The following is a 25,698-nucleotide window of genomic DNA, read 5'->3' as shown; positions in this document are numbered from 1 at the left end:
AAACACTGAATTGTGATACTTGTAAGATTGTGTATTTTGGTTAAACACAAACCCTACTAACCATGCACACATATGCATTCAAGGTGGAGAAAACATCATGCTTTGTCAACAACACATGTACCAAGCAGGCATCGTGACTCTGTAAATGTTTTAGATGTTACTAACCAGGGTAAGTAATAGTGTCCCCGCTCCTTCACGGTCAGGTCACAGGGCATTGAGTTTAAAGGATACGTCTTAAACGCTGGGTTTAGAATGGTCAGGATGGGGAAAGGACTCGAATGTTTACCTACTGTCACAACGACCTTTGCACCAGAATGGCAGTGTTGAGAAGCTGTAATAGAGCCTCAAATCTTCACTATCCATTCCCCACCGCCTTCCCACCCGCCATGGTTGTGCAGCATGTGAGATCTTAGTTCCCTGACCAGGAATCAAACCCATGCCCCCTGCACTGGAAGCATGAAGTCTCAACCCCTGGACCACCAGGGAAGTACCAACTGTTCAGTTCTTTACAGAAAAAGTTTCCTGACCCCTGATCCAAATGAATATTTCTAACCTCTATCATAAGGGGACGACAGAGGATGAGATGGTTGGATAGCATCACTGACTCGATGTACATGAGTCTGAGCAAGCTCTGGGAGTTGGTGATGGACAGGGAAGCCTGGCGTGCTGCAGTCTGTGGGGTCACAAAGAGTCGGACATGACTGAGTGACTGAACTGAACTGATCATCCCTCACCCCTTAACTTTTCTGTGTGAGCTATATTTGAAGTCCACAAGTTTTATGTTGACTTCCCTCGTGGCTCAGACCCCGATGCTGGGAAAGACTGAAGACAGGAGGAGAAGGGGACGACAAAGGATGAGACGGTTGGATGGCATCACTGACTCAATGCACATGAATTTGAGCAAGCTCTGGGAGTTGGTGATGGACAGGGAAGCCTGGCATGCTACAGTCCATGGAGTCGCAAAGAGTCGGATAAGACTGAGCGACTGAACTGAACTGATGCTGAAGCTTCAATACTTTGGCCACCTGATGCGAAAAGCCAACTCACTGCAAAAGACAGTGATGCTGGGAAAGACTGAAGGCAAAAGGAGAAGGGGACGGCAGAGGATGAGATGGTTGGATAACACTGCCAACTCAATCGATGTGAATTTGAGCAAACTCCGGGAGATAGTGGAGGACAGAGGAGCCTGGTGGGCTATAGTCCATGGGGTCGCAGAGAGTTGGATGCGGCATAGTGACTGAACAAAAACAATAATAACAACAATTAAAACTTTTAAAAAGCTTGTCTTAAACTCCATTAAGGTACCACCAATGATGTGTGCATATATATATATATACACACACACACACACACACACATACACATATATACACACACCATATTTTGATTAAATGTGTTGGGCTCGACCAGAGTCTCTCAACCTTGGCGTGGCTGACCTTTTGGACTGGGTCCTTCTTTGTGGTAGGGGGTTGTCCTGTGTGTTGTAGGATGTTGAGCAGCAAACCTGGTCTCTACCCACTAGATGCTAGTGGCATCTCCTCTGGTGGTGACAACCCCGAGTATCATCAGATATTGACCAATGTCCTCTGGGGGGCAAAGCTGCCCATTTGGGAACTACTGGCCTAGAGTATAGGGCTTCCCTGGTGGCTCAGACAGTAAACAATCTCCTGCAATGCAGGAGAGCCAGGTTTGACCCCTGCGTCTAGAGTATGCAGACAGCTCTGCGACCTGCTGCATCCTCAGAGTTGTACCACGTGAGTCTCCTCTAATGCAGCCTGGGTATTAGTGCTCAGGAATCTGCAGTATTCGCTGAAGGGTGAACTGCTCAGATCCCTTGACCTGCTGTGTATCAGGCTGGCACTCTGGGGGAGGTACCAGCCCATCTGACATCGTGACAGTTCCGCTGAGCGCATTATCTCTGTTCCTGCTGTGGTCCCAAAGCAGTTACCCTGTTAACACAGGCGCTCTGAACCCGTCTGAGGGAAGCAGCTTGGCTTGTTATGTGGCCCAGATGGGTGAGTTACAAAATGACACTCCAGCAGCCTGAAAGAGTCACCACACCTTCCAGAGTACCTGTCAACGTCCCCGAGGCAAAGCTGACTCATGTAAGCAGATCTATTCTAGACCACTCAGGTCAACACTCTTTGGGGATTAAGCACTGAGTTTGCTCAGAAGTCAAACGGATCTCATTTTGAAATAGAAATGTGTATTTTAAGTGCTGCTGCTGCTAAGTTTGCTTTAGTCGTATCCGACTCTGTGCAGCCCCATAGACAGCAACCCACCAGGCTCCCCCGTCCCTGGGATTCTCCAAGCGAGAATACTGGAGTGGGTTGCCATTTCCTTCTCCAATGCATGAAAGTGAAAAGTGAAAGTGAAGTCGCTCTGTTGTGTCCGACCCTCAGCGACCCCATGGACTACAGCCTACCAGGCTCCTCCGTCCATGGGATTTTCCAGGCAGGAGTACTGGAGTGGGGTGCCATTGCCTTCTCCATTTTAAGTGCTAATGAAAGGTAAATGAAAAACACTTTTAAAATGTGTGCAGTATACTTATTTTCTCTAAAAGAATCATAATGGAAGTGATTTATGAGCAAGCTGGTTTGGTCAGACATTATACAGATTTTGGGCTTCCCCAGTGGCACAGATGGTAAAGAATCTGCCTGCAATGGGGGAGACCTGGGTTCGAACTCTGGGTGGGGAAGATCTGCTAGAGAAGGAATTGGTTACCCACTCCAGTATTCTTGCCTGGAGAATTCCATGGACAGAGGAGCCTGGCAGGCTACAGTCCATGGAATCGCACAGAATTGGACACAACTGGGCGACTAACACTTTATAGCAACTTTGATATACACAGAATGCTTTGTTCTTGTGGAATTCTCTCGTTTAACCTGAATTTACATTCCATGGTGATAACATGGTAAAGTCAAAGTGAAGTCGCTCAGTCGTGTCTGACTCTCTGTGACCCCATGGACTATAGCCTACCAGGCTCCTCTGTCCATGGGATTTTCCAGGCAAGAGTACTGGAGTGGATTGCCATTTCCTTCTCCAGGGGATCTTCCCAACCTAGGGATCGAACCCGGGTCTCCCGCATTGTAGACAGACGCTTTACCGTCTGAGCCACCAGGGAAGTCAACATGGTAAACACAGTATCATTAAAGTAGGTGAACACACACACAAGAAAAAAATCATCCCTGGGTTGTGTTCACTGTTTCTCCTCCAGGTGGGCGATTAGAAACTAACACTGGAGGTGACCATGGAGCCCTTCACCCTGACCTCATAGCGGGAGTCTCCCTAACTCTCCCTGGACCACTGCCTGTAACGGTGATGAGAGCTGATGCTTTCAATGCTCACACGGCACCAGCATAAATCCATGTAAGCCTCATAGCCACCCTGTGAGATCAGAATTACTGTTACACTCTCATTTTAGAGAGGGAACGTGAGGCCGCCAGGCACGGTCACAGTGAGAGGGGTGCAGGCATTACTGAACTCAGGCAGTAGGGCTCGTAGAGCCTGGTCTTGTACTGATGTCACCTGGGCAGCAGCAGAGCCCTACAATGGCTTCAAGATTTACTTTTTCCAGAACTTTCTCTCCTTCTCACCACCACCCACACAACTCTTTGCTGCTGTCAGACAGGTCTGAACATGACATTCCTCAATTAAAAGACCTTTCAAGGGTCTCATTGTCAACTGGACAAACCTCACCCTCTTTGGAATGGACGAGGAGGTGCCTTGCCATCTGCACCCCTCATTCCTTCCAATCTGATTTGTTATTGTTATTTACCATGCACCCCAATTTCCAGCCACAGAGGCCTTTTGGCTTCTGAAGCATACCGTCCGGTTCTAAATGTTGCTTCTTGATCGGTATACAGATTTCTCAGGAGGCAGGTCAGGTGGTCTGGTATTCCCATCTCTTTAAGAATTTCCCACAGTTTATTGTGATCCACACAGTGAAAGGCATTGGCATAATCAATAAAGAAGAGATAGCTGTTTTTCTGGAATTCTCTTGCTTTTTCTATTTTGTCAGTTAGAACGGGACATGGAACAATGGACTGGTTCTAAATTGAGAAAGGAGTATGTCAAGGCTGAATATTATCACCCTGCTTATTTAACTTACATGTAGAGTACATCATGTGAAATGCTGGGCTGGATGAAGCACAAACTGGAATCAAGATTGCTGGGAGAAATATCAATAATCTCAGATATGCAGATGACACCACCCTAATGGCAGAAAGGAAGAGGAACTAAAGAGCCTCTTGATGAAAGTGAAAGAGACTGAAAAAGTTGGCTTAAAGCTCAACATTCAAAAAACTAAGATCATGTCACCTGATCCCATCATTTCATGGCAAATAGATGGAGAAACAATGGAAACAGTGACAGACTTTATTTTCTTGGGCTCCAAAATCACTGCAGATGGTGACTGCAGCCATGAAATTAAAAGACGCTCCTTGGAAGAAAAGCTATGACCAACCTAGACAGCATATTCAAAAGCAGAGACATTACTTTGCCAACAAACGCCCATCTAGTCAAAGCTATGGTTTTTCCAGTAGTCATGTATGGATGTGAGAGTTCGACCATAAAGAAAGCTGAGCGCCAAAGAACTGATGCTTTTGAACTGTGGTGTAGGAGAAGACTCTTGAGAGTCCCTTGGTCTACAAGGAGAGCCAACCAATCAATTCTAAAGGAAATCAGTCCTGACTATTCATTGGAAGGACTGATGCTGTAGTTGAAGCTCCAATACTTTGGCCACCTGATGTGAAGAACTGACTCATTGGAAAAGACCCAGAAAATGGGAAAGGTTGAAGGTAGGAGGAGAAGGGGACGACAGAGGATGAGACGATTGGATGGCATCATCGACTTGATGGACATGAGTTTGAGCAAGATCTGGGAACTGATGAAGGGCAGGGAGGCCTGGTGAGCTGCAGTCCATGGGGTCACAAAGAGTCAGATAAGATTGAGCAACTGAACTGAACTGAAGCACACTTTGAGCTCTCCTGCCATCACTCCACCTCAGAACGAGCCCCTCAGAGTTTGGTTTCAGCAGCCCACCCAACCTCAGGGAGAGCCTTGATGCCATTCTTTTGAGCAGCCTTTCCTGATTTTTCAGTGGAAACCAGCCCCTTCTGCATCCACAGCCTCTGTTCCCACCTCTTTTCTAGCACCTGTCGGGTTATATTATAATCAAATATCTAAGCATTTACTCCCTGCCCCCAATGACTACAAGCCTTTCAAAGACAGAGGCTGATTATCATTCTCTTCATGTCCTAGCCTCGTTTTTGTCCACATTTTAAGAACTGATGGAAAAGTCAATCAAATATTTGAAGTCTCTAGGAGTCACAGTAGTCAGAATACAGTTCCCATCATTTAATTCACTAAAATAATCATCCTCGACCCTTAGACAGTCTTCCTGTGTAGAGAAAGTGTCCTATGAACAGAGAATTACAGATGTGGAAATAGCGAACTAGGGTTCTTAAGAAGATAACACAAAGAGATAAGGCAGAGAGATCTGCGCAAAGAAGGCAGCCAGGGTACCCAGGACAATGTGAGCATAGAAGCACAGAGAGCTTATGGCCACCACATTTTCCCCAACTCTACACTCACAGGCTCTCAGGCCCCTTCAGTAAGATTGTCCAGAGTCAGGCTGCGTTGTATGGTGAGCTAGTCGGGCTAGAAGGTTTCTTCTCATGTGACATTCTACAATGAATTTATATTAACACCTAAGGGCCTACACTATTCTCCAGGGGAGAAAAAAAGAGATTCTGTGCCCTCATCTCAAAGGCTCCAAATGATGTAACTTTTCTGAGATGTGTTACGAGTAAGAAGAGATGCAGTGGGTTTCTCGGTGCCGCAGTGAGGATGCAGCTCCTGGAGGATGGAAGGGCATCACTATCGTAGGCGATGCTCACTCCCCCGCTTCGCACCTCCTCCAGTGTATGGATGTAGGTACACAGCACCTAACACATTCACTGGCGTATCACCTGCCTCCTCCAGAGAAAGGCAAGCCTGGGAGGATGTCCACTGTTTTGTCCTCACTTTCTCCCCAGACGATGGAAGTGCCTGAGTACTTTCCTTCATGAAACAACTGAATAAGCCAGAAGGAACAAGCAGAAGTTTACCTAAAATAGGAGGCCTGCTATTCACAAGAGACACACGAAAATAGGATTCAGGAAGCTTGAGAGTAAAACAGCAGTCCTAAGTCAGTAAAAAGCAGGCACTGCAAATTCTCTTCGCCTTCTCTCTGTCCCCATGACATGTCAGGGAAGTCCAAAGCTGTTTCTTCTCCCCTTGGTGCTGTCTCCATCCAAAACAACACTTAGCCAGTCTTCTTTTTGGAAAATCCAACTCTCCGTGTGGGCTCTACTAAAAGAAGTAGGGGGCTTCCCTGGTGGCTCAGTGGTAAAGCATCTGCCTGCAAATGCAGGAGATGTGGGTTCGATCCCTGGGTCAGAAGATCCCCTGGAGAAGGAAACAACAACCCAGTCCAGTAAGTATTCTTGCCTGGGAAACCCCACAGAGGAGCCTGGTGGGCTATAGTCCATGGGGTCGCAAAGAGTCAGACATGATTTAGTGACTGAACAACAACAAACCAAATAGGAGACATGTAAATTTAGAACACAGGGAGCTTCCCTGATGGTCCAGTGGCTAAAACTTCATACTCCCAATACAGGGGGCCTGAGTTCAATCCCTGGTCAGGGAACTAAATCCCACATGCCACAGCCAAGAGTTCTCATGATGCAAGTAAAGATCTCACATGGCGCAACGAAGACTGAAGACCTCGTGTGCCACAACCAAGACCTGCTGCAGCCAAATTAAAAAAAGACAAAGAACACAATGGCACCCCATCAGGCCCCCATCCCTCCTCACCACTTTTCCCTATCATTTAAACAGTCACATGTTTCCAAGAAATCCACAGACTTTGAAAACTGAGACTGTTTCACCTTTCCTGTTCATGACTGGGTGAGGGAGAGGCAGCTTATTTTTAATAATTCATTAAGAAATGCATGCCAAGACATCTGTGACAACCAGGGTCATTATGCAGTTAGCCCCCTTTCAAGGGAGCTTAATAACCATCACTGTATCTCCATCACATGATAATAGGGAGATGCATATACAGCACTGTGAATAATCCTGGGCATGGGATTACCCGTCATCAAGCACCTTTGATACTCTCCTAGGAAACCAGGGGCAGGTTTTGAAATTAAAAATCACTGACTATTTTAAATCCTTTATCTTCCCTGAGAATACCTGGGAATCATTTCACCACTATTTTTAAAGAAAAACGTGTCATAAAGGGACACTGCTTTCTGGCATCTGATTTCATATGCAACCATTGTTAAAATGCAAAAGGGAAAAAAAAAAAAGATGACATTAACCTCCTGAAAGGACAGAGAAAATTTATTCCCCTCCAACAGGATGCTGAAAATGACATTAAACTTCAACAGGAATGGCTTTTGTCATTCAGACCGCACAGACTCATAAAAGGGAGTTTTCAGAGAGAGTTTTCAGTAGGACGTTTCTTCTTGGAGCCCAAAAACGTGTGAGAAATTATGCTACAGATGGCAGTGCCTGAGGCTGGAAGATGACAGAAGTAACCACTAACACCCTCAGTTCAGTTCACTTCAGTTCAGTCGCTCAGTCGTGTCTGACTCTTCGTGACCCCATGAATCGCAGCATGCCAGGCCTCCCTGTCCATCACCAACTCCTGGAGTTCACTCAGACTCATGTCCATCGAGTCGGTGATGCCATCCAGCCATCTCATCCTCTGTCATCCCCTTCTCCTCCTGCCCCCAATCCCTCCCAGCATCAGAGTCTTTTCCAATGAGTCAACTCTTCGCATGAGGTGGCTAAAGTACTGGAGTTTCAGCTTTAGCATCATTCCTTCCAAAGAAATCCCGGGGCTGATCTCCTTCAGAATGGACTGGTTGGATCTCCTTGCAGTCCAAGGGACTCTCAAGAGTCTTCTCCAACACCACAGTTCAAAAGCATCAATTCTTTGGCGCTCAGCTTTCTTCACAGTTCAACTCACATCCATACATGACCACAGGAAAAACCATAGCCTTGACTAGACGGACCTTTGTTGGCAAAGTAATGTCTCTGCTTTTGAATATGCTATCTAGGTTGGTCATAACTTTCCTTCCAAGGAGGAAGCGTCTTTTAATTTCATGGCTGCAGTCACCATCTACAGTGATTTTCGAGCCCAAAAAATAACATCTGACACTGTTTCCACTGTTTCCCCATCTATTTCCCAGGAAGTGATGGGACCGGATGCCATGATCTTTGTTTTCTGAATGTTGAGCTTTAAGCCAACTTTTTCACTCTCCTCTTTTACTTTCATCAAGAGGCTTTTTAGTTCCTCTTCACTTTCTGCCATAAGGGTGGTGTCATCTGCTTTTCAGAGGTTATTGATATTTCTCCCAGCAATCTTGATTCCAGCTTGTGCTTCTTCCAGCCCAGCATTTCTAGAAAACAGTTTAATCAGCTTCCCTGGAGGAAAGCAAGCAGGCATTGTGGTGCTTATCACAGCTTTCTAAGATAAGCAACTCCACTGGAGATCTTGTGTTTCTGTGGGACTTTAGTCAGCAGGAAACGATGCCATTCTATATATAGAGCAGGAAACTGAGATTTCCTGAGTGGAGAATGTGTTTTCAGTCTTTTTTTCCAGTGGTGGTAATGAATGCAAATGAATGCATTTACATCCCTTGTTCTGTCCTTCTAGGGACCAATGACTCACATTTCTGAGATGGTGTCTGGGGTCAGGATGTGGTGAATAGAACCATATGACACACCCAGAGTCTGACTGAGAGCATTCTCCATCTCTCAGGGAGGAACCAGACAGCGGTGGTTCTTCCACATGACTTTGTCCCTAGACGTCAGCCCATGTCCCAGGTCATGCTTGTCTGGACATGGGGTCAGGAGGGCAGGACCTGGAGTGAGGACCACATTTGGGTCCCAGCTGAGCCACTCATTAGTACAGCATCTTGCTTTTTCAGTTCCTCATCAGGTAAATGGAGAAATGCTTCTACCAAACTCACAGGCTGCTGCAAGATCAGAGAGTAATGACTCGTAAACATCAATATTGGTAGTTGCTGTTTCAGCAAGGGATGTACTTAAAGCTCAGCAATTTATCATAAACCAATCATTATGGATATTATCCATTAGTTTATTAAAATACTTCCTTTAGCCTTTTCAATATCTTTGGCCTGCAGTCTTTCTAGATAAATGGTTTCCAAGAAGATCAAAGAATCGATACTTTTTCATCGGGCAAATGAGGGATTTCTACTGATGCACACATAGGAAAATTCAGTGGCAGATTCTCTTCTGAAAAATATACTTCCTTTTTTTAATCCCTTTAAGGCTTCGAAAGATGTTAATGAATCATCTAGTCTCATTTTAACCTTCCTCTGACCAGTTGGCTCACCAGCCTTGTAGGAAAGGATCTGTCTTGCTCAAAGTGACATTACCTTGCTCTGCAATCTCATCCTACCCCTGAAAATAGCAATTATACTGCAAGACATTATCTACATGCAGCCACTTACAGATGATAAATATATGCTGTAAAACTGAAGTACTGGCCTAAAGTAAGAGATTGATAACTCTGGCCTCAAAGGGTCAGAGACAAATGTCTCACCAGAATTGCAGAAGATTTTGAAGAGATGGTCATCAGTGTAAGAAAGAGATGCTTTCCCTGGAAACACATTTCATTTGAAAATATATGCCATTTGCTAAACGATGAGCAAAATACCAAACTGCTTCAAATAAATGCCACTTCACAAATCAGATAACATGGGTATTCAGAGGTTCATTTTTGCTTGGTATCACGGCATATCTGCTCACCATCACATGAACACTCTGACTTGCAGGTGGAAACACTGACAGAAACCAGTGCAGTAATTATGTCAGACTGATAAAGCTAGAAGAAACCCAAGGGCCCGTCTAGTTCAGGACCAAGAGTTACTCTTTTCCCATGACCCTGGAGGCCACATAAAGAAAAGTAATTGTCACATCGAAATGTTTTAATACTAAGATTATAAATGAACTGTGATCTTTGAAGAGTCTATAGATAATGATAGAATAATAGAATTAATGAAGATTGAAGGGATTTTTTTGGGGGGGGGTGGTTACTGATCTCAATTTCTTCTGTCCAATATTGAAACTGTCCCTTTTTCAATAATCTGGACAGGTAGTAATGTAATCCCTAGCTAATGTATGCAGTACTCAGTATTTTACTGAGTAATAATTTTACATTATTATTGTCCTCATTAATAAGAGTTCAAGATGGTTCTGGAAGCCTTTTTGGGTCTGGTTGGTCATCGTTGGTCTGGACTATCTATATTAACACAGATAAACAACTCCTCTGGGAAAACCATTCTATTTCTAAAAATACTCACATTAGGGTTAATTTCATGACATGGAATTAGAGGGTTGACGGGGACATCAACAGACGATCTCACCTGAAGGGTTTTCCTTTATGAAGCACACGAGTAAACCACTTGGGACAGCGGCCGGCCTGATCTTTTAAAAAGATCTCCTGTATTCTCTGCAAAGGTTCCTAGGCTCTCCTTAAGACAGATGACAATCTTCTGTCATTTCCTTCATTCTTGATGATTGGTCCTCTAAGAACCTGCCGAATAACTGTCAACTTCCTGCCTTTTCTTATTAAAAATCTCATCGCCCACCTTGGAGTATCACTCCTTCCTTTAATCTGCCTAGAATATTCATTTTCTCATTCCTTTCCCCTCTTCTCCCGGTTCTTTCAGTCTCTTAGATTTCAGTTTAAATGCAGCTCTCCAGAGAAGCCCACCTGCGGACCCCCTGCCCTGCTCCCCGGGACACCCCCAGCTCCTGCACCCTCGCAGGTACTGGCCGGCCAGTGTGTGCTCCCAGCAGACTCCAAGCCGCTGTGAGGGCAGCACCCTTTATGTTTTGTGCAGGGCTGTACCACCAGCAGGGCAGCAAGCTCTGAAGATTCTGAGGGTAAGGAACTCAGGAACACTGGAGGTGGAGAACGGAGGGAAAGAGACCCAGTGGTCAGCCTCCCTCCCACCTCCTGCAGGACCATGGTCACCAGGGTCACCAGGGTCTGGATGCTCAGCGGCTCCTGGCTCCCAGGGCAGGATGGGGAGCTCCGAGCAGAGCTGGGCGTAGCAACAGTCTGCCGTCCCTGACTCACTGGGCAGGCCCACCACGTGCCCCAGCAGCACCTCTCCATCCCTGCCAGGGCAGGGGGAACACTGGTGGGCAGCAGCAGTGGGAGCGGGGCCTCTCGTACCACATACACCTCCATCCCCCCCAGCTCCTCTGGGATGGGCTCAAGCTCTTTCCTTGCGGGGAGGAAAAGCAGCTGACAGTGAGGCTCCCAGCCAGGCTCACACCTCAGTCACTGTCGAAAAAAAGGACTAGGACAGAAGGGATGGACCGGGGAGGCAGCCACGCTGCTGTGGAAGGAGGCCCTGGGCCACCCTGTGGAGTCACCTTCAAAAACGATCTGACTCATCAGTGAAGAGAAAATAAACGAAGATGATCTAATGCTGGAAAACCAACCCAAAATTTCCAACAAGATTGGATCAATTTGCAATATGCCTTTTAGGGGCACTCAAGGTCGATTTTGTGTGTGGTAGAATTTTGCTTAACTTTCACCATCATTTATTTACAGACATTTACTGTATGCTGTGTAATAAGACAACTGATATGGACTGATCGTCATTTGTTCCTCATGAACAACCCTATCGAGGTTGGTGGTGGTATTAACCCTGTTCTAAAGATGAGGAATCAAAGGCAAAATGAAGTGTGATCTCTGAGACTGAAACCCTAGCGTTTAGATTCTGGAGCCCATGTACTTAGCCATGATGCAGGGACTGCCTCCAGCCTGGCCACGCCGCCCAGTGACTTCGATAAACACAGAAGATGGTCTCCAGTTCCCTCCCCCAAATCTCATGAGCCAGCACCACATCACTTTGCTTACAAAGATCCATCTAGTCAAAGCTCTGGTTTTTCCAGTAGTCATGTATGGATGTGAGAGCTGGACCATAAAGAAAGCGGAGTGCTAAAGAATGGATACTTTTGAACTGTGGCGTTGAACAAGACTCTTGAGAGTCCCTTAGACTGAAAGGAGATCAAACTAGTCCATCCTAAAGGAAATCAACCCTAAATATTCACTGGAAGGACTGATGCCGAAGCTGAAGCTCCAATACTTTGGCCACCTGATCCCAATGAGCGGCTCAGCAGAAAAGACTGTAGGAAAGGCTGAGGGCAGGAGGAAAAAGAGGCGACAGAGGGTGAGAGGATCAGATACCATCACTGACTCAATGGATATGAGTTTGGGCAAACTCTGGGAGATAGTGGAGAATGAGGAAGCCTGGCATGCTCAGTCCATGGGGTCACAAAGAGTTGGACATGACTTAGTGACTGAACAACCACCAAGCGCTATAACTAAAGTGACTTTAGTCTCATCAGGCATAGGTTAAGGTAATGGTTAAGAATCTTCATTCAAATCAAAACAGATTTAGAGTAATTTTGGGAGAACAAGAATAAGATAGAAAAGGGTCTAGAAACCATCTCAATACATGATTGATGAAATTTTTAGCCTGAAAGGGACAAACTACGGATAAAGGGAATATTATCTATCTTCAAAGATTTAAAAGTCTCTCATAGGAAAGGAAGATGAGAAATAAGACTGGGACAAGGGAATTATAAGAAGGAAGAAATCTGCAGTAATCAGACCTTCTGGACAATGGGGTGAGTTACGCTGGAATGCATCCTTCTTCTGATCTCATCCACCTGCAAAACCCCAATATCTCCCTCCTTCCCCACTTGCTCTCTGATTCATTTCAATAAAGAACTTGATCTGGTGTAGGTCCAACAGACCTATTCATTGGGCTACATGTGACTGAAATATTCTACAAAGACACAAGGAAATCAGGAATGTCTCGTAACTTATTGGTTAGCACTTTTAATGGAGACTTTTTAAATGGCATGCTTTAAGTGGAAATGTACCTAGCGACATCCTACTAGTATGCTGGGTGAGCATCTTTTTCAGGTGGTCAGATCTTTCCGGAAGAGATGCAAAAATGTTCTCGGGGTTACAGGAGATATGAGGAAATTGCATTCACTGCCAGTGGTCAGTTTTTTTTAAATTTTTGGATGTGAGGCATTTTTAAAGTCTTTATTGAATTTGTTACAATAGTGGTTCTGTGTTACATGTTTTAGTTTTTGACCCCAAGGCATGTGAGATCTTAACTCCCTGACCAGGAATCGAACCTGTACCTCCTGCACGCGAAGTCTCAACTACTGGATCACTTGTCTTCTTTACGAAAGCAGTTGGCAAATTGCTATGAAACTATCTACAAGTTTGGTCTCCATTTCTGTACAATTTCTGCAGATGGGCAGCAAGTTTGTGGACTACTCTTTTGAGTAGCTGGTATGGGGGAATCCAGCCTTCTTTAGCTTCTTTTCTGACTTAGTCTCCCTAAGTGGTGTGAGGGTTAAGATGATAATAAAGTATGTAATAGACTAAAAAATGCCATCCAAATTTTACAATATTATTGCCCTCATTAACAATAATAGCAGTAGTTGAGGGATTTCCCTGGTGGTCCAGTGGCTAAGACTCCACACTCCCAATGCAGGGGGCCCAGGTTCAATCCTTGGTCAGGGAGGTAGATTCCACTTGTCGCAACTAAAGATCCTGCAGGCTGCAACTAAGACCCAGTGCAGCAAAATAAATAAGTAAATACTTTAAAAATATGAGACACATTCATTAAAAAAAAAGAGAGAGAACAGTAGTTGAAAATGCTGGCAATGGGCCAAATATAATTTTTTTCCCCAGTGAGGGGTGATATTAATGTGAACCAATCAAGTCAGAATTCTCAGTGATAACAACTTCCCTGGGAGTCATTAATATCCCAAATGTAGACTACTTGGCTGAGACAGAGGTAGGGAAAAAGCCACTGAGAGGCAGGAAAAACAGAAAAGTGAAAGTCGCTCAGTTGTGTCCGACTCTTTGAGACCCCATGGACTATGGCTCCCCAGGCTTCTCTGTCCAGGGAATTCTCCAGGCAAGAATACCAGAGTGGGCTGCCAGTCCCGTCCCCTGGGGATCTTCCTGACCCAGGGACTGAACGGGGCTCTCCTGCACTGCAGGCAGACTCTTCACTGTCCAAGGTACCAGGGCAACTACAACAGAAAGCTCCCGACTGTGTCCATCTCGCCCCCAGCTCTCTGCCTGGCGATTGGCCGGGCTTTCGAGGCTGAGGCCCAGTTGCAGCCCATCTGCAGGACCTAGGTGACTAGCCTGGGGCAGGCACTCGGGGCCCCAGCCCAGACCAGCCTCACGCAAGAACGCAACACTTTCTTCTGGTCACGCCACAGAACAAAGTCAAGCAACACCTTGGAACCACACTGGGATACAGCCACCTCTTGGGCACAAGCAAGGTGGTATTTGAACACATTGCAGCTACTGCTAAGTCGCTTCAGTCGTGTCTGACTCTGGGCGACTCCATAGATACCAGACTCCCCCGTCCCTGGGATTCTCCAGGCAAGAACACTGGAGTGGGTTGCCATTTCCTTCTCCAATGCATCAAAGTGAAAAGTGAAACTGAAGTCGCTCAGTCATGTCCAACTCTTAGCGACCCCATGGACTGCAGCCTACCAGGCTCCTCCATCCATGGGATTTTCCAGGCAAGAGTACTGGAGTGGGGTGACATCGCTTCTCCGCACACACACGAGCAATTCAGATCCAGCAGGAGAGCTCTCCCTGGGTGGCGGAGGGTTAGGGTTGCTTCTACAGGCCTGAACTTGGATTCCCCCTGGAGGCAGAATCTGATGACAGAGGAGACTTCCGCGGTTGCAGGTACTTATTCAAGGCTCAAGCTCGTATAATCAGACTTCATCTGCCGCTTCCTCTATCAGTGAGAACAAGGTATAGCTCTTCCCTTTCTTTGCTTTTCTAGCATTGCTCTAGCCGTGATCATCTTTTCTTATTCTATATCTGCATTGCTTTTCATATCATAAAAGTAATATACACAAAATCAAAAATTAAGCAGTACAGAAAGAGATGAAATATAAAAGATTTTCTCCCATCTCCCCGCCCTTGGGGTTACCACACTAATAATGATGTGTATACATTTCCAAAAGATGTTAATGCCTACAGAAGCACAATATGTACTATCCATCCATCCATGCATCTATTCACCTATCCACTCACACACACACACACACACACACACACACACACACACACAACCTCTTGATAAATGTGATTGTTCTAGTCTGGCAACTGGCAAGATGGTTTTTTCCTCCAAACTTCTCTTGACATTCAGATTTTGGTCTGATTTCACTTTCAAGCCACCCTCCCCCTGACCTCCTGCCCTATGCTGGCAGGAGTGCCAGCCCTTGAGCTGGTCTTCCTACCCCTTGGCTGTGGTCAGATGCCCCAATCCCACTCGGCCACCCCAGAAAAGCCCTCCCCCTCCCACCCTCCCCCCTGCCTCCCTCACCTTTCCAGCCTCTGCATGGTCATGGCCAGGGTTTTGTTCAACTCCTCAATCATCCTGCAGCCCGAGGGGTGCAGGGGCAGGGAGCCGGTGGTGGAGGGGAGGTGCTGGCCCAGGCTGCCATATTGCAGCTGATGCTGGATCTGGGAGGGCAGGACGGTGTGGTGGTGCTGGGCCCCACCCTGTGGGCCACTCTTCTGGGCAGCGTAGGATGCCAGGGAGAGCTCTGGCCCCCCTACAGGCATACAGATCATGACTTTCTTTGGAGGTAGCGGAGGCGACAGCTTCACTGGCAAGCAAGGCAATTTCACGGGGGCACCAGGATCTGCAGCGGAAGGAAGGCGAGAGGCAGACGTGAGTTCAGGGGCATCAGGACAAACCTAGAACACCACGGGTGCCCACCTGGGCCCGTGGCCCTCGGGATGGGGCCCTGAGATGAAGTGCATCAACTGAAGAACCCGCAGGTGAGTGTCACTCAGCGCACTGTGTGAGTGGCACTCAACCACCGGCTCTCACTTCCTGCTCAAAGCACACTGGGACCCAGGTGGGGGGGCATGTGCCACCCCGCTGTCAGACTGAGGCTCACCAGCGGGAAGTGGGGACATGCTCTTCTGCGTATGGAAACCCAAGGATCTTCAAAGAGACCTTTTTTCAGGATATGTGCAATGCCGACAATTTTGGCACTGTACTGGGAAAACAGCCTCTTGGCTGGCACTTTCTAATAGGCATGGGATTAGAAGCCAGGCTGAGGTTCAAGTCCACTAAGAGCATGTCCCTCCAGAGGTGACTGTAATGCTACCAACCTTAATTCCTGCCGCTGGGGACAATCAGCCCATGCTTTTTAGGATTCAAGGTCACAGAGCATGGCCAAGAAGCCCTGCTGCTCTGCTAAGACATCCCCTGAGCCTCAGTTTTCCCACCCATAGAAAGAGAGTACTGTCCACCCTCTAGGTCCATTATGAGAAGTAAACAGATTCACGTCTACACCATCTCCACGTGAGGGCATGAGAGGGTTGAGTCATCCCAGAGGAAGGGGCAGCTCTGCTTAATCAATTACTCCAAAGGACACTTTTTAAGAATTTCACAAAACCCCCAAACAAGTTAGCAGAGGGCTGGAGTATAAAATACACCCAGTATAGCCCTTGATAGGTAATATCTACTTGCTTGCTTAGTCATGTCCGACTCTGCAACCCCATGGACTGTAGCCCACCAGGCTCCTCTGTCCATGGAATTTTCCAGGCAAGGATACTGGAATGGGTTGCCATGATAGGTAACACATGTTATCTTAATTCATCCTGAAAAAAATATATACTAGGCTTCTCCTATGGGTTGTTGTGAGAGTCAGACAAGATAATGTGGACATGCTTATAAACTGCAAAGCATGACATATATCTGAGTCCTATCATGAAAAGACTCATGGCCGCCCCTGTGAGAGTCCACCTGGCCTGATCCTTCCCAGCCTGGGAGGCAGAAGATAGAAGCTGAGAAAGCAACAGAGTGAGTGGTGTTTAATTATAAGTAGTTCAGTTCAGTTCAGTCGCTCAGTTGTGTCTGAGACTCCATGGACTGCAGCACACCAGGCGTCCCTGTCCATCACCATTATAAGTGACTTCCCGGACACCCACTGTAAGTAAGTGGGTGAAAAAACCTGGTGACGGTGAATCAGGTAGCAGAGCACAGAGGTTTCCAAGGCACCATCCTACAAGTTTTCCAAGTCTGTAACATGGCCCTGTGGGAAGGGAAATGGCAAGGTCCTCCAGCTTCCAGTATGCTATTCCAATGTGCACAGCCCTGCATTAGTACTGAGACACCGTGGGAAGGATGCAGAACCAGGAGTTAGAAAACCTGGATGCTCTGCTATTAACTGTGTGTGTGTGTGTGGGGGGGTAGTTGCTCAGTCATGTCTGACTCTTTTCGACCCCATAGACTGTAGCCCGCCAGGTTCCACTGTCCATGGGATTCTCCAGGCAAGAATACTGGAGTAGGTTGCCATGCCCTCCCCTCCAGGGGATCTTCCAGACCCAGGGATCGAACCCTGGTCTCCTGCACTGCAGGCAGATTCTTTACCATCTGAGCCACCAGGGAAGTGCTCTGCTATTGATTGGCTAAGAAATATATCTATACTTCTTGGGACCCAGGCACTTTTATATCTAAAAATCCAGGGGTTAAAAATGCCTCCTTTATCTTGACAGCATCTCCCTGAACACGACACTTTGCATCTCTCTGATGCATGATATTCATGGGTGATGATGGGAGGACACATAAGACCTCCTGCATTGGTAACGATAAATGGGGTACAGGCAAAGCTCTCTGCTTGCTGACTTAGAAATGGATGGGTCTTCTGCAGCCAGACTGATGGAGACGCAGTATATTCATAAATCTGTCTCCGCTGATGGAGTGGAAAGAGCAAAACCCAGTTCCAGAGAACAAGGAAAATAAACCCCAGCTATGTCACAGAGCTATAAAACCCAAGAGGACTGTATTTCCAAACCTGACACAGCTCTGGCTTATGACTTCAGACAAGAAAATGAAAACCCCAGATGACTCCTGTAGTGGAGCCGGCGTCAGAGCACTGTAGTCTATGCACAGAACGAGTCTGGGCTAAATGGATCCACCCTGAGCCTCTCCCCTCACCTTTTCAGTTTGCACCAGCTGTAGCACCTACAGAGGCATTCGTAACCGCTTCTGTATCAGACAGCGTCATCAATGATAGTAGCACTTAGCATCCTAATGAACAAAAGGGATGCAAGAATTTCTCAGTCATTTGCCACCTGGTTCCAGTGACTCAGAATCTCCGACCTCCTTTCGTGCATACAGGCATCCATTCAAAAACACGAAGAGCTTATAAGAAGCATATTTAAGTTGATAAGAAGTGTTCAGAGTCCACTATCACAAACCAAAAGGCAGAGCACCAAAGAACTGATGCTTTCGAATTGTGGTGCTGGAGAAGACTCTTGAGTCCCTTGGACTGCAAGGAGATCCAACCAGTCCATCCTAAAGGAAATCAGTCCTGAATATTCATTGGAAGGACTGAGGCTGAAGCTCCAATACTGTGGCCACCTGATGTGAAGAATTGACTCACCGGAAAAGACCCTGATGCTGGGAAAGATTGAGGAGAGAAGGAGAAGGGGGCGACAGAGGATGAGATGGTTGATGACATAGCTAATGATTCAATGAACATGAGTTTGAGCACACACCAGGAGATAGAGAGGGACAGGGAGGCCCGGCGTGCTGCAGTCCATGGGTTTGCAAATGGTCAGACATGACTGAGCACCTGAACAACATCACCAACTACTGAATCAGATTCCCTGGGCTGCAAGAACGGCTCCACTAATTCTTTTGGGCCACCTTAGGGATTGTAAGGTAGTCTGGCCCTTTTTTGGTCAAATGCCTGGAAAGGCCAAAATGTGTTGACTGACCCCTCATGGTGAGAGGGACAGAAGAGTAACAAGTGATGAGGTTTAAATGCCATCAGCCTGCATAGGTCTCCTGAACCAGCCTAGCAGATGGACAGCACAGTGGACACCTGACATGGTGAGGACCAAGTCCAGAACCTGCCAAAATCCTAAAAGAAGGGCCATTATCACATAGGCACCCCCAGCCCCTGACTTTGTTTCAGAGCCACTTTGCAAAGATACAATTTTGTTTTTAAGTGGATCCTTCCTGTCATCTCCCCAGGTGGCCTCACTGAGATGCTGGTGGCACTGGGCAGTGGAGGGGCTGCTCACTAGCCACCTGGGTCACTTGGCACATCGGCTCTCCTGCAGCTATACTCGATCTTGTAAAAGTCATGTTACACATCAGGAAAGTGCTCTCAAAGAGTCAGAACTGCAGATGTCTCTATAATCATGAGAACACACATTTGTTCCTAAGATCAGTATTTTGTTGGAAATGATTTTTAAGTCATGGATAAAAACACATCCTCTGGTTTATTTTGGCACCAATGCTGACTTGTGCTATTGCTCCCAGGGAGACCAGGCAACGAGAGGGCCAGGGAATTGCCATGTGGGTGGTTGAACCCGAGCTTTCCACATGACAGGTGTAAAGGAAGGAGAGAGGGTCCGGAGGTGGGCAGCAGAAAGGAGCCTGCATTGGATGTGCCCGCCAGGGAGGACTGCTGTTTGTGACCATCCAGGCAAAGGCTAGGAGGGAGTCAAATCAAAATCACAAAGTCCTGGAAGCAAACACACATATGCTGGTCTGGTCTCAGAACCCTGGAACCAGGGGCTCTCTCTGTGAGGTTCAAAGGCAGTAAATTTAGATCACAGACAACAAAAAACTACATAGACTATCTCCCTATTAAGAGGTAGTACAGCAGAAAGTAACCCCATTCCCTGACGGCTCAGATGGTAAAAAATCCGCTTGCAATGCAGGAGACACAGGTTCGATCCTTGGGGCAGGAAGATCCCCTGGAGAAAGGAATAGCAACCCAGTCCAGTATTCTCGTCTGGGAAATCCCATGTACAGAGGAGCCTGGTGCACCATAGTCCATGGGATCTCAAAGAGTCGGACATGACTGAACAACTGACTACACACTACACATCAGAAACTAACATAACATTGTGAATCAATTATACTCCCATTAAAAAATATGTATTTGTGGATGGAAGATAGGATATCTGGGGTTTGATTCAAAATAATCCCATGGGAGAAGACTGTCAGAGGGTTAAAAATGAAACAAGACTGGTCTAACCAAGGGGTACACAGAGGTTAACCATAATAATCTCTTTACCCATGTACATGTTTGGAAGTTTCCATTACAGAAAAATTTTTAATAAAGAAAAAATAAACACTGCTTGAAACATGAAAAAAAAAAGAGGTAGTATATTCAGGGTTGAACTAAGAAGTTCAAGCTAGATCCATGTTTTAAGAAGGAGAGATGGGGATGGCCACAGTTCATCTCTAACTCTCCATCCATCTGATGTACGATATTTATTCACCGTCGAAGGACATGCTCAGATTTCTTGCATTTATAGTGATCGCGGTGGCTGGTCTAACCATCTGCAGAGCATCCCCACTCCCCCATGCGATTCCCAGTGTACTTGCTGACACCTAAGGCTGGACCGCAGGTTTGCCTGATGGATGACTCTGATGTTTAACTGCTGCTCTCAAGAGGGGTGGCTTTTCTACCTATGCTATCACATTTCCTTTAAATACTACAGAACGCATGAGAATTAGATTTCATTTTCAGCAGCACTCAGAGATGGAGAACAATGTGCACCGATTCTCCTGAAGAAGAAAATAACCTGCTATGAACTCTTCGGCAAACGATCATCGAGCTCCTCCTTCAACACCTCTGCAATGGGCCGATGTGCCTCTCACAGCCTCCTGTCCTGCTGCTGAGGGGCAATGGCCAAGGACCCTCAGGGAACACAGCAGACCAAATGCCCACTCGGAAGGGAAACCTGCCGCTGGGACATTTGAACAATGTCCAAGAAGAAGATCCAAGGGCAGCAACTCTGTGTCCTCTTCATTTTCAGGGAGACACTGGATAGCCTCAGTCACATTCATCCATCCAGTTGTAAATCCACCCAACAGCAGCAGCATCCATTTTATCCAAGCAACGTCAAGGAGACAGGCTTGGATGAAATCAAGCAATTGCAGCTAACCGTCCTCAAAAGATGTCCACTTCTTCCTCCAAAAAGTTACATCCCTCACCACAGCTTTCAAGGTTCTCCAGTTTCCTTTCAACCCACTGCTGGCCTGATCTTTCTTGATTTCCCTAGCAGAATCGCACTTTCCGGCCAAGCTGAGCCATTTGCCATGTCATGAACACCCTATGCCTCGTATGCACGAGCCTCTCTGAACCCTGCTTCCTACTTCCTGGCAACGTCCCCTCCGATCCCTACTTGTCTTGTTCATCTCTAAGGCCTGTCTTCAATACATCCTTTTCTACCATGCTTTTCCTGACTCTTTCAAAAGGATTTGATCTCTTACTATTTGAATTTCTTTAGAACCATGTTTATACATCTTTAGATTAAACATTTTCTGTAGCTTACAACCATCTACAACTCTGAGAGCTGATTAGAGAACACTTTTTGTAAACTGTGTCAGGGTTGGAAGAGTATTTTGCTCATAGTGCAAAAAACACACAAAGTATAAGCACCATTCAGACTTAACAAAAGACAGAAATCCACGAGAGCCACAACGTGGATGAACCCTGAGGATAACACGCTAAATGGAAAAAGCCAGCCACAGAAAGACAAATTGGGCTTCCCTGGTAGCTCAGACGGTAAAGAATTTGCCTGCAAGGCAGGCGACCTGGGTTCGATCCCTGGGTGAGGAAGATCCCCTGGAGAAGGAAATGGCAACCCACTCCAGTATTCTTGCCTGGAGAATCCCATGGACAGAAGCGCCTAGTAGGCTACAGTCCATGGGGTTGCAAAGTATCGGACACAACTGAGCAACTAACCATAGTGAAACTCATATAAACAAGGAGTAAAAAGGTGGTTACCAGGGTTAAGGAGAGATAAAGGGGAGACTGTTTAATAGGCAGAATTTCAATTTCGAAAGATGAAGAAGTCCTGGAAATCCACTTCGCAATGTGATTATACATAACATTACTGACTGTACATTTTAAAATGGTTAAGGTGGTAAATTTTATATGCTTTCACCACAAAAAGAAAAGTGCCAAGTGAATTAAATCTGTACCCTAACAGCATTACCAAAAAACAAAAGGTACTCTGCTGCAATCTTTGCCTTGATCACAGAGGTCAGAGCAGAAAGCATCCTTTTAAACATGTTTCATCAAAAGACAGTCCTTAGATTCACTAAGAAAATAATTTCTGTATTTTGAGAAAAGACAACCAGGACCAGAATACTAGGGAGAAATGGGTATAAAGATTAAACTCAGGTAAATTTCCCATTTCTTCAAAGTATCAGTTATCCAGAGACGGTGAACCCTAACCTTCTTTAGGAGGCTTCTGAGTTACTATCCATTTTTTTCTGTTTAAAAGCACAGTTGAGGTCCAGGGTCCCGATGCTCTAATCATTCATTTTCTTGCACTTTCTGAATAGAAAGCCAGGAAGGAAGGCAGGGACAGACATGAAAGGAGCTGGATGATTTGGGAGAGTTGGAGAGGAAGCTGAAAGAGGAGAACAAGGAGGGTGGGATGGGATATTCTGGGGGAGAAACGGGGCCAGAGGGTCAGACAGCGACAGAGACATACGATGAACTGTCGGATCAGAGTGTGATTGTAGAAAACCCACGGTGGACACTCTCCTCAAAACGAGAGAGGCAGGCTCTAAATAGAAACACTGGTTCTACCTTGACAAGCCCTGGATAGAGGATTCTCATTAGACACCTGCTGGGGCTGAAAAAATACCACAGGGCCTGGATGCTGTCTGGCAGGGAAATCTGCAGCTACAAGTACTTCGTAACATTGAAACTAGCAATCAACCAGTTCTGGTTATACAGTTAAGTTTCCCTGTATTTCAGGCTCTAAAGACAGTGCTACAAAGTCACATTAGCAGAAGGACTTGTTTTTGAGGATCAGGAGGAGTTCCCTTTCTTTGCTGAATTGTGTGTTTCCAACGGTGGTCCAGTGCTTCCCACGCGATCGGCCCCATTCTTGATCCTCAGACTGTCTCGTTCTAGCACCTGCTTTGAAACCCAACTCGACTACTTTTTCTCTTTATAGTCAACTGCCTTTTAAAAGTTATTTTCAAAGGGCTGAATTTTTTTTTGTCTTTGAGTTATACAAAAAAAGCACATTTTCTAATTTGTTAAATAGATTAAAAAGCAAGGGAGCCAAAAAAGCCAACCAAAACAAACAAAACCCGAAGAAGACTAATGACTTCATTGTCACAAATGTTAAGAATAGGTATCTTAGTGGAGATAGCGTAAACTAACGGTGACAAGTGAGGACTCTGGAATAAAACGAAACAGAGTCTATCTAGCTATGTCACCATGACTAAGTTATTTAACTTCTCTGAATTTCATTTTCCTCCTCTATAAAAAAGAAAGAATAAAGATGCTAGTATTGTAAATTTTTCCAAAAATGGCACCTGCCATTATTACCTAAGTGTGATTGTCAGACTGTGAAGCTCAGCTAGCACATAAATTGATTATCCTTCATTGCAATGGCTCCTGTAGGGTACCTAATCGCAGGTACCTTATGCAGAAGGAATAGATTATTCAGGCAATGCTTAACATTTGATTTCTGGAGCCAGGATGGCTGAAGAGGTGACTGACAAAGAAAAGTAGGAGACAATATTTTTTGCTTCTACCCCTCTTTTTTCCTGGGGTCAGCCATCCTTCTAAGAAGGATACATTTGGAAAATTATTCATCTCAGATCATATTGGTTACGCAACGAGCTCTGCTGGGCACTGTGTCCTTCCAGAAAGGAAAGGAAGTTAATGCCCAGCAATTCCTGATCCTATATTACATCCTCTGCATGCATACTGATGTTGGAGATAAGCTGGATGAGGATAACAACAAGAGATGTTTGGGAGAGCGAGCGGGCTTCTATCTACTGGCTGAAGAACAGAGAAAATGCATGAGACAATCTCCAAGTTAATTATGGTTTTCTGGATTAAATGGAAGCAAATGCCAAAGCAGAGGAATTTCTGCATGTCTTTCCCTGCATGTATCCAGCTGTAGTCCAAGTCCAGGTTCATGCTTCCTCCAGCATCCACCGGATCATTAACCACTGTCACTTCCTATTAATCACGCATGGTGTCTTTCAAACTGTTGCCTGTTTCCTTTTAAAAATGTCAACAGAACAATAGATACTGAGAACACGCTAAAACTCCTAAGTCTCAATTTAGAGTTCTGCTAGAATTCTCAGTTTATTAATTCCTTCTGACACGGCCCAGATGTCTCTAGAGTAATTAGTAACAGAACAGGGTTAATGTGGCTGCTTCGTGGTGATGCAGATTCACTGTGACGGATGGTTCACTTACAAAAATGAAGCAAGTTCAGTCAAGTTTAATCCCGAAGGGGAAGCACCACACTTGCCCCCTGTACACATCTGTGCCTATCTCGTCATCATCGTATTTAAGTGGCTACCAGGTACAGTACGGTCAGAGATCATCAGCTTTCACATATTTTTTTTAATCCATTTGCCCTAAGCTCTATAGAAGTGAGATGTGCAGATAATGGGTAAAATTCACTCTCTTGGGGAAAGAACAAGGGGGAGCCAGAGAGACAAGGCTAACAGAGCAAGAGAGCCCTGTAAATGCCAGGCTTGTGGCTGAAGTTCTTAATTAGGCAAATAAATTATAGGGCAGTGTTTCTTTTTAAAAAAAAATACTGCCAATTCTTTTTATTTTTTTTTTTTAAGTCTTCTGGTGTGGGCCATGTTTAAAGTCTTTACTGAATTTGTTACAATATGACTTCTGTTTTTCATGTTTTGGTTTTTGGGCCAAGAGGCATGTGGGATCTTAGTTCCCTAACCAGGGATTGAACTCACACCCTGTGCCCTGGAAGGCAAAGTCTCAACCACTGGACCGCCAGAGAAGTCCCTGTTAATTCTTCTTTTAAAATGTCTTATCTACTCATCCATTCTCTCTCTTCCCACTGCCATCAGTTGATAATTTTAGCTTCTGTTTCAACAAATGGAGCGGCCTCTCAAAGTGTCTCCCTGCCTTAAATTGTTCGATTTAATTTAACTAATGCTTCTGGAGAATGAGGCATACAGGTGGCTTCACTGGCTTCTCGGTTTGGCTGTCAACCTCCTCTTCTTCTGGTTCATTTTACACAATGACCCAGGAATGTATTTTAAAGTCCAGTTTTCACCCTATCACTCACTCCCCAGCTCAAAATCCTCCAAAGGCCTCCACTGCCTAAAATCGAAATTTTAGGAGTAAACCCTCTCTCTCAACACAGCCCAAGAAGGCCCCTCCATCCCAGCTCCGCCTCCTTGTCACTGGCCTGAAGCAGGGCCACCTCTGAGCCTTTCCTCATTCTCTTTAAGTCCTTCATGCCTTAAGGGTGGGCTCAAGTTTCAGGCTCTCCAGGAGCCTTTTTAGCAGACTGTGCTAAACGGCAAGGATTACACCTGATGGTAGTTATTCTGGCATTCTACTTCTGGAAATTTAATGAGGATATATTCACAATTGTATATATATCATGTACATATATACTGAGCTGTCATATTTTGATACCTAGCACAGTATTCTGCCTACAGTTAGGTATGCTAAATAAATATGTACTATATACAGGAGTTTACTTTTTTCAATATTTAAGCTTTCTCAAGGGAAACTTGGCCTCTC

At 45.7% G+C, this 25,698-nt stretch overlaps 1 protein-coding gene across 27 annotated transcripts in view; it reads right to left on the bottom strand.

The window, feature by feature from the left end:
* PHACTR1 (phosphatase and actin regulator 1) overlaps positions 1 to 25,698 on the bottom strand; it is a 549,201-nt gene that overhangs the window by 40,102 nt on the left and 483,401 nt on the right. For all 27 annotated transcript variants that reach the window (XM_055570606.1, XM_055570602.1, XM_055570604.1 and 24 more), the window contains one exon: positions 15,486 to 15,807. In XM_055570606.1, coding sequence (XP_055426581.1) covers positions 15,486 to 15,807 — 322 coding nt within the window. The remainder of the gene's footprint in view (positions 1 to 15,485; positions 15,808 to 25,698) is intronic.

This window comes from Bubalus kerabau, chromosome 3 (genome assembly GCF_029407905.1).
Source record: "Bubalus kerabau isolate K-KA32 ecotype Philippines breed swamp buffalo chromosome 3, PCC_UOA_SB_1v2, whole genome shotgun sequence".
Classification (NCBI taxonomy): domain Eukaryota; kingdom Metazoa; phylum Chordata; class Mammalia; order Artiodactyla; family Bovidae; genus Bubalus; species Bubalus kerabau.
This window is presented reverse-complemented; position numbering and strand designations above follow the sequence as displayed.